Source organism: Vollenhovia emeryi, unplaced genomic scaffold (genome assembly GCF_000949405.1).
Source record: "Vollenhovia emeryi isolate VEMERY1.0 unplaced genomic scaffold, V.emery_V1.0 DF939260.1, whole genome shotgun sequence".
Lineage (NCBI taxonomy): Eukaryota > Metazoa > Arthropoda > Insecta > Hymenoptera > Formicidae > Vollenhovia > Vollenhovia emeryi.
In genome coordinates, this window is record NW_011967106.1 from 73,580 (window position 1) to 83,728 (window position 10,149).

The 10,149-nt window shown below is 34.4% G+C and overlaps 1 protein-coding gene across 2 annotated transcripts; it reads right to left on the minus strand.

Annotated features, from left to right (window-relative positions):
• Window positions 1-3,048, minus strand: LOC105559674. 2 transcript variants are annotated; one of them, XM_012008161.1, is made up of 9 exons: window positions 2,698-3,048; window positions 2,422-2,544; window positions 2,207-2,324; window positions 1,622-1,880; window positions 1,336-1,452; window positions 1,182-1,272; window positions 782-927; window positions 473-605; window positions 1-394 (listed from the first exon to the last, which is right to left on the minus strand). In XM_012008161.1, exons 1-9 carry the CDS (start codon window positions 2,839-2,841, stop codon window positions 344-346), a joined length of 1,182 nt encoding a protein of 393 aa, XP_011863551.1. In that variant the 5' UTR covers window positions 2,842-3,048; the 3' UTR covers window positions 1-343. The 2 variants fall into 2 exon arrangements, 1 of the variants encoding a protein (XP_011863551.1); XR_001008767.1 differs by lacking the exon at window positions 1-394 and having other exon boundaries at window positions 556-605; window positions 721-927.
• Window positions 3,049-10,149: the final 7,101 nt, after the last annotated feature.

The window sequence follows — 10,149 nt, forward strand, 5'->3', positions numbered from 1 at the left end:
TTGAGTTCGTGGTAAAGTTATCTATCATATGTAAAGATAAGCTCTGTCGATTTGAATCGAACTGATACTGTATATAAAATAATACAATCTCTTGTTTTCGATGTATAATACATCGTGATGTACAATATTTAATCCTAATGCATTGCAGAGTTAATGTTTCAATGCTTTCGAATATTTGAATATTGAATATTTTCTATTTTCTCTAATAAGAAAAACTTCAAGTTAAATTACATCAAAACAAAAATTTTCTATTTTCTAATGAATAATAAAATTCTAATGAATACTGCTTTATATTCTTTAAATATATTTTTCTCATGTGCTTATTTGATTTGTATTTATCTCACTACTGTGTAGCTAATACAACAGTAAAATAAGATACTGATGCTTTCACCAACTGTAATCAAAAACATTATTACTATTTATTTTCAATATACTAGCTCGTATACTCAAAGAACTAATACATGATCTTTACCGTGGCAAAACACTCTAAAGATGTAATAAACAATCCACCGACATTCAGAGTAAAATTTTTGGCACCTTTTAGCAACAAGAAGAGTATTAGCTTCTGGATGTGTAAAGGAGTTGCGTACCATTCAACATTGTATCTACGAAAGTATAAGGACAAAAACAAATAATATGAGAAATAAACCAAGAAAATTCACGAATAATTTTCATCATTTTACGTTAATTGGTTACTGGTGACGTTGAATATTTATTTACTTTCGATACAGAAATCTGTAAAATGAATCTTCTTGCAATACTTCTCGAGAAATCCCCTTACACGGTATTAAATATGTAATTATTGTGATCCGTCATAGTTTGTCCATAGAAATTTGCTAGGAACAAATATAGAATATTAGCAGCTACAAATATTGTAGGTAATATAGCTTTTTTAGTAGTTTGCTCGTACAACAAAATCTGAGAAATCTGTAACATAAATCTCACAATTGCAATCAATGTTTTACATATAATTGTCCTTAACTGTCATTTTACGATATATATTTTTGTTTCTTTAAAATGTTAGAATAAAGACTAAAATTTATACGAAATTACTACACGTGTTTAAGTAAGAAACGTCTAAAAGGATTTTCCTGGATAGCATAAATGTCTTTCTACAGTATTTATATTTTATGTTTAATGTTTATTCAAGAATGAATATGAGGATAAAATTTAAAACTTACTCGAACAAAGTTGAAACACAATGAAATTACAAACATCTGTGCTAAACAGAAGAACATTATCTCAAATGTGGATAGGAAGTGTTTGCATAATCTTCAAAAATAAAAAACAGTTATTGTATATAATACATACATATACTATTATGTAAATACTAACTTTATAACTTGTCGATGAATATCTATGGCGCAAATTAAATTCACGGATCTTAACATTTTATTTCTTAACGTCATATTTTGTACAATGTTGATTTTTACTGCGCGTTCAATACGATAACTGTTAATAATATAAATGTTTTTAATAAAGTACTTCTTTATTTTTACACACACATACACACATACACACACGCGCGCGCGCGCACGCGCACACACACATCTTGACATTTGTTCATCGCACGTTTATTCACAATTAAAATTTCAGCGATCATTTCATGTCCATTTTGTACCTGGAGATTTTAAACATTCCACAGAAAATTTCAAAATACGTAATAAACATTGTTCCTGTTGCTACCATCGCAATTGCACCTATGCATTCTGCTAAGTTTATGTGTAATAAAATTAAAAAAAAGTATTTTTCCTGATCGACAAAATATTCCGTTACGTATAGCATACTGTGTGATCGAGTTACGTTCATAGATAGAACATCATCATATATAATCCACAATTGAACGATAAAAGTACCAGATACTGCACAAATTCCAGCTACTAAAAACAATAAGAAAATAATTAATATTTTAATTTCTGTAGTATAACATACACTTTTAAAATTATGTTACATATATACATATAGAATATTTTATGTGTCGCAAACATTCATATTTTTTAATTTAACTACAACCAATATGTATTGCGTAATTGATAGCTATTTGTAACTTTATTGGACTTATTGTTAGAACTTTTGCTACAATACATACATATAATTATCACATAAAATATATCAAAAGTTTATATGACAAAAATAAATCTTGATAACTTATATGTTAAATAGAAAAACATAATTATATATACATAATGTAAAAATATTATCTTACCGATAAGTGCAATTGTATAACATTTCGCAGTGTAGCCATATTTTTCCACGATAGCGATTTCATTTTTATCTGTTAATTCGTCACATACATGCTGAAGTTGTATCAACAACGTTTTTACCTATTATTTTAGTAACTTTACATACTAAAATATAGCAACATTGGAAAATATTTTTAATATAAAAATTTAACGGATATCTCATAAACTATGAACTTACAATTTCGATGTTAACATAAAATGCATAATATATTATCATAAAAATAGTAAAAAAGGTTGCAGAAAACAGAACCCTGGCGATGAAATCTGAAGTATATTGTAATGTTGTAATAAATGCTGTTAACTGTAATTATTTATTTGTAAATTGTAATATGTGATTATAAATAATTTACTAGATAATATGGATTAATATAAATTATTTGTTTGTAAAAGATTTTTAAGCATTAATTTATCCTGCAATAATACTATTATGTGCAATGTGTGTGTTTCTCCTTACCTGAAATATAATACTTGTCATTAAAATAGCAAAGAGGAAACTAAATTGAAATCGAGTGAATTTGGATTGTTGAAATGGCCACAAGCCAACAGCAAGCAATAGAATTCTGTTGAGACCTAAATATTGAGTCTCTATACAGATCATCACTTAGCGAAGTTCAGGACACGAATGACTGTCGAAGCAATCGACGAGAATACGTTTATCCCTTCCCTTTTTATCGTTTGACCAGACATTCTATAGCTTTCCTATTCTGGTATAAATTTTAACGCATTTATGTAATTTCTTTAACGCATGAATGGTAAATACATAATACATAAGAACATAATACTCGACAATTTTCTTAACGTCAGTTATAGGCCTTTACACTATCGATTTGACGCGAAGAGAAATTTAACAGACATTTTTCTCTTATAAAAAGTGAAATATTTATTGTAAAATTCTAAAAGAAAAATAGCACCTTTACATTTTAGCTATTTGTTAGAGAAGCGCGATTTTACAATTTTATTCTCACATGTGCATAACTACATTACGAGTTAGAATATATTGACTAATCGGTTTCAAAATACTAACATACTTGTGTGTGTGTGTGTGTGTGTGTGTGTATTGCTTTGTAATTCCAAGGAAATTATATTAAAAAAAGGGACTTAACTATTGTTGCAGATGCTGAATCACAAAAGCACAGAACTGTCGCAAACATTTACTGGCATACTTGGCTGGAATTAAATAACTACTACATACAATCGTTTATATTTCATATGAAGACGTCCGAAGTGAAACTGAAAAAATTTGTAAGTCATTCCTTTATCTGTAATTAATTATTTATTTTTCCACCCGGCGTTTAACGGAAACAGAACAATTAAATGTGTCAAATTTTATATCAAACTTGTACTCTTTTTGTCAATAAAATTTGTAGCTAACCGTTCTCGATATTCACTAGAAAATTATTTAAACATTTTTTGTACATATCAAATTGCTCCGTTTATATCGAATAATCAATACGATTGCATCCTTAATTGTTTGTGTGCATGCAATAACATTAAATTCTTGCACAAATAAAACTTGCATTTTTCTAATTATAAATTAAATTAAATTAAATTAAATTTTTATCCGATAAAAACAGACCAATTTGTAGAGGCCCTCCACCACCCCCGCCGAATTCTTAGCGGCGGTCCTCTTTTGTTTGCAATAATTGTTTTTACATTTTTACAACTAAAAAAATGTTTTAAATTATTTTGTAATATATAATACATAATTATAAAAAGACAGGTAAGTTTACATAGTAAAACTAAAATCATAATGTACAATAAAAATATGTACACTATTCCATTATGACATAAAATTATATATGAACATGTGATATGCAAACAATAATACATACATAACTCTTACAATGTAAAACATTAATAGAAAATGTTACTCAATGCTACACATGTGGCTGTGCCTGTGACTAACATTTTTTATTAATGTGCAAACGAAAAATCACATTGTAAAGGCAAATCTATCGATCAATTGCAAACAAAAATCTATCGATTAAATGAATATATGTGAATCCAATTAAATTAAAATTTTATTTGATGAAAAATCACAAATCAATCTCCACAGAGGCCTTCCACCACCCCCGCTGATTTCGATCAGCGGTCCCTTTTCTTTACCATGTGACTTTTCACAATTTTATTATTTATTTAATTTTTCTTATAATTTACTTTACAATGTATACAATTTTATAAAAGAAATAATTACATTATAAAGTGGAAATTATAATAGCTGTGCAATATTTCTCTCGATCGTACATATAAAATATTAGATGTGCATACAATAACATGAAATTCTTGCAATGTAAAATATATACTTGTACATATTGCATGTTTGGGATAAAAAATACCCCGAATTTATTTACTAACAATCTCTTAAAAGTAAATCAAATGTACAAAAATTTTAAGTAAATTTAAAGTGAAAACTTAACAAACGCATAACAACTTTCATCTTATTATATGCATCCGATTGAATATTTAATATTTTTCTAATTTCTACAACTAATGTTGTAAAATTTAAAATAAATACAACAAACTTACAATGTAACGTTTCCAATAATATAATTATTATAGTGTAATTTTATTAAAAGTATTCTATTAAAAATAATGGCGAATATAATTATATTTAATAATATTGAGTTGCAGTTATAATTTTATCTATCTTTTTAATTATCGAGTTATATTCCCATGTGCCTGCCTATCCAAATCCCTACTTATCCGTATTCCGCTATATAGTTCTATCCATTTTGCTACTTACCCGCGATTTAACTTTTTGTTAAGAAACCTACAAGTCTTTCATTAAAACCGTGATGCGATTTATAAGAGGTCGGATTTATACGCGCACGATTGGGGTTTAATTAGTGTCTTTTTAATCTCACACATATGCGAGAATATGTAAAGAAGATAAGAATATAACCCACCCGAATTTTGACAAATAAAAAGAAATTAGCACATTTCATGAATCGCCTTCCTTACATACTCCATCAAAGTGGTCAATATTAACCACTTCGTCGTATTCAGTCTTTCTTCGTCGGGCCAGATGGGACCTACCTTTCGTTGCTCCTGGCCATACAGTCTGGTCATTTTGACCAGAGATCAGGAAGGAAGGAAACTCCTTCCATTGTCGGTTTGTTATCGTCACCGACAGATATTACGATTCGAATTATGTGAACGTTGATCGTATTGAAAAATACACGACTACGCCAAGTTAATTACAAAAGAATTTTAATTCGAAACAATTTACTTCAATAAACTAATTAAATATATATCTACTTCCGTTATTTACTCGAGAGTATTGACCGTTTCTTCTCGACTTTGAAATTGATAATTCAAAATTCAAGTGTAGATACAGAAAAAATTTTACTTCGCGTTATATAATTTCAATTATATTGCGCGATAAATTAACATTTCTAATATGAATGAAATTTAAAAAAGTACTAATATCTTGAAAACGTTTTTCAAAACCGATCGCGAAACTCGATCGCGAAAATCGATCGCGAATGTGTGAAGATGCGTATGATTATGCATGTTGTTCATGCAAGACGCATCTCGAAAGTATTGCGAAAGACATATCGAATAAATGACGTGAGATCCAGAATTAAAGAACCTTCCCGCACGATAAATACTGGTATTGTAATTGGATATTATAGATAATCGATAAACGCCAATAATGCAAAACAATAATTTGCAATGTTTCAGCAATCTCGACAAAATATTTAGAATGTAATAGTGCTCATTGTCGCCAGTAATGAATAAAAATAAGTTGCAAACTTATAGTCGACCAACCCGGCAAGAAATTAATTTGTTAACAAAAAAAGCTACAACGTTTCGACCAAATTACAGGTCCTTATCAAGTAGAATACACTTATGTTCTACGAAACATCACGAGTTTATTTCGAAAATATTTAGAATCTCACGTCATAAAATATCATTTTACTTCACATATCAATATGTATATTGTTCAAAAATGGATAGATTATAAGTGAATAAATTATTCGCCTTATTTTGCGTAATTTCTGTAATGTGGTACAATAATTCTCAACATAAAAAATTGAGCTCAACATACTTTGATTTAAAAGCTCTATGAATTAAACAAATGTGAAAAACAATTCAAGGACCCATTGAATATCAAGGACAAAATATAAAGTTATGTTGTAATCTATCCACTTCCTGGTAACAAATCTACAGAAAGTAATCTACGTTCTACGTTCTACTATCTACCATCTACAAGTTGTAGATTCGTTACCTTTGTAAATAAAAACCTCACTCACCGATCCGAAGCGCAACAGCGGAGTTATATCTGCCACGTAGCTAGTAGATTCTGTAACATAAAAATAAAAAATTTATGTTAGAACAGTGTTCAACAAAATCAGTACTGTAAAATTTTTACACGTGTCGAGCGTTTTATTCAATTAGATGTGTAAAAAATTACATCGCGCAAAATTTTCTACAAAAGATATTCATAGGAATAAATTTTTATCAAATTTTAAATTTCTTCCTGTTCTTAATTATTATTTTTAATTATTAAAAATTATATGGAATTACGATATACAACAGCTCAATATAATAAACTGGAAAAGAGATTAATTTTGTACAAAATAAAGTAAAATAATTACCCCAAAGTTGCTCCGCCGGTGCCTGATGCCTCTCCCGGGCCTGCTCCTCCACTCAGGTTGTCTTCTCCTCCCATGAGACTCCATCAACACTCGCGAACGCGTAAGAAAAGTACGTTTTTTTTCGCGCGATACTATACACTCCCGTTTACAAAGCCCATTTGAAAATATTCAGTCCCGTCAAGTGTGGCCACCGACAGGACTACTTATTTTTCAAATGGGCTTTGACACATGTCTTTAGTGTAATTACATTAACCGGCACTCCCGAACGCGACACGACACGACGAACCGTTTGCAGTTCGTTTAGATAGACAACGATACGATAACGGAAACTGATAGTCCGTAGCGATGATCCTCAAAATTGGTGCTGAAATTAGAAAAATGAATAAATCAATTAGTATGAAATAGATAATTGATATAACATGCATATTTCCGAGGGCTCGCAATGAGACTCGCTCTCGCCCGCCATAATTCAGAGATCACGAGATTATTACGAGTGCCCACGATTTAGAAAGGAGAGTCCCCTATTATGAGATAGGCTTTTAATGCGAGATAGCAGGTGTTCAACGTTGAAATTCAATCGCGAATCTTTTTTTCGCGACGATTACACGATCTAACAGTCAATTTTCCGCTAAACAGATTGCACTTTCAAGACCCTGATGAGAATAAAAGTTGGAGCGTAAATCGAACGTAAGGGAAGAGTGACACAAGCGTAAACGAAATGTGTAGGAAGTGTAATTTGGAACAGCGAAGCGTAAAAGAAACCTCAAACGCCTCTTCGCTGTTCCAAATTACGTTTCCTACACATTTCGTTTACACTTCCGTCACTCTCCCCTTACGTTCGATTTACGCTCCGAATTCTATTTTCACCAGGGGAGCAATAAACTCTCGGTGGAACCAACCGATGGTGCTTGTTAATTTAACCGAAATCCTGCTATCTCGTATTAGAAACTTGTCTCATAATAGGGGACATGCGTACAAGTCGTCCGGCGAGTTCGCACGCCAATAATTCGAGCGGGCGACTCGGTGAGAAATGATTCGTCGATCGACGTCGAAACGACGTCGAATTGACGTCGATCGACGAATTATTTCTCACTGGGGAGTCGAGCACACGGAACGACGGAGTGAAACAATCCCGCGAGGTGAACGTCAACGCGAGACCAATGCACAAACAGCCGTACTCACCACAGAGTTGCTCCGCCGTTGCCCGATGCCTCCTAAGCCGCCGCCTCCTCTCAGACTTCTCCACTTGGCACTGGCACAACGCGACACTCGCGAAAGAATAACGCCGAAGTAACGCACGACACGGCACTCCCGGCGAAAATACGAGCGGAATCTGGCGAGACGGCTTCGCGCCAAACGACGGCGCGGAACGTTCCGGCGGGGAAGGACTCGCGGAGACGCTCGGGGGTCGAGTTTACGTCGCGCGACTGTTCAACTGCACAATAGTAACCGCGATTGTGCGTGCCGTGAAACGCGAACGACCATCGGCACGGGACCGATTCACTGCGTGTCCCACGGCGCCCCTCGAGTGGATCAACATGGAGCCGTTTCCCGGCAGCCACTGCGCGACGCTACCGCGGCGACACTACGCGAATCACGTCAACGACGCCGTTGTAGCTCGAGAACAGCGAAACAGGTACGTTACTCACTTCCGAGGAACGAAAACTACGTCCCGCGGCACTCGCGGAATCGATCAGCCCGATCGCGTGGCCGTGGCGTCGATTAACTACGCGGAAAACGATCGCGCACGTCGCTCCGTGGCGCACGTCCCGGCGGCTCGAGCGGTAATGCATTGCGAAGCGCGAACGACCCCTGACCGAGCGGCGGTCAACGGCGGCGCGGCGGCTCGACGTAAACTGCCGAGCGACGCGCGGGTGTACAAAACATAAAAACAATTTTAACGAATACTGAAAGATACGCCGTATCTGCTCCGTTGATTTTCACAAATAAAACGGTTATTATTCTGCCTCGGTAAGGGTTGGTCCCTGTGATCGCTTTAGAAAGTCTTTATTTCGATCATTTAAACGAGATTGTTTCTTGGCAAGCGATCGATATATTGTAATTTGTTGTCGTCACTTTACCCGGCGACTCGTGTGTCGTTTTGCGCTTTTCATCTGAAAGCGATAAAATGTTTAACTTGAACCGAGAAAAATTTCACAGCACGAGAGAGATTCACCCGAGCTCGATTATTGAAAAAGATATTATCGCCGTAGACGTATCGAAACTTACTAATAATAACTTCTATGTGTAATTTCCTTATAAAATTTCTACGCGTGATATTTATCTCAATAAATCGCCGTAAAAATCAACGATATTGATTACGGATCGCGACAGTTACTCGAACGCGATTGATAAATTATTAATTCCCGCGGGAGACGATCGCGTTGTTTAAAAGATGATCGAAATTCTCGCGGAAAATGATCGCGTTACGAGAAGCGACGCGAAGACACGCGCGGAACATCCGCCTCGCTCGACTGTGCCGCGACGAATAATTCGGTACAATAGGTAGGTTGTTTTTGACCGAGGTGTTTACGACGCTACGTCATTTCTTGGAATTCGGGCTCGGTCTTCGGCGCGCGGCAAAACAATGCGTCACAGCAGTCACGCCGTACGCGAAAGATCATTCACGCGGCGACAGTTGAACGAGTCGGTTAGCGGCCCGCGCCGTTCCGCATATCGTATATTATTCTTGATACGACAATTTTAATTTGACATCTATACGTCGACGATTTCTGTCGATAAAATTTCGTACCGTCGCGTCGGATAAATTTACAAGAGATACCAAGTGCAAATAGTGACTGTGTGCAATCGTATATTTTTCGCGCCTCCTTCCGTGTCGCGTGTGATTAGTGCTGAGGTGCCCTGGTGAAAATAGAATTTGGAGCGTAAATCGAACGTAAGGGAAGAGTGACAGAAGCGTAAGCGAAATGTGTAGGAAGCGTAATTTGGAACAGCGAAGCGTAAAAGAAGCGTTTGAGGTTTCTTTTACGCTTCGCTGTTCCAAATTATATATATTGTTGCACTTTATATATAAAATTGTGAATGAAAAATGGATAGGCTACAAGAGATTAGCTCAACGAATACATCAATAATATTCGTCATATTTTGCATACAATATGTGATGTGCTGCAAGAGGCAGCCAACCCTTCACAGTGAAAATTGCTATTATTCCCCTTCGATAAATGAAATATATTGAAGTAAACATAAAATTTTATGTTGTAATCTATCCATTCTAAAGCAACGAATCTACGAGATATACTAATCTACGATCTACGATCTACGAGATGTAGATTCGTTGCCTTAAT

Coding starts and splice junctions, on each gene's coding strand:
- LOC105559674 (XM_012008161.1), bottom strand. CDS start 2,841: ATGATCTGTATAGAGACTCAATATTTAGGTCTCAACAGAATTCTATTG. Junction 1,881..2,206: donor TTATACAATTGCACTTATCG/GTAAGATAATAT, acceptor TATTGTTTTTAG/TAGCTGGAATTTGTGCAGTA. Junction 928..1,181: donor TGTGTTTCAACTTTGTTCGA/GTAAGTTTTAAA, acceptor TTTATGTTACAG/ATTTCTCAGATTTTGTTGTA.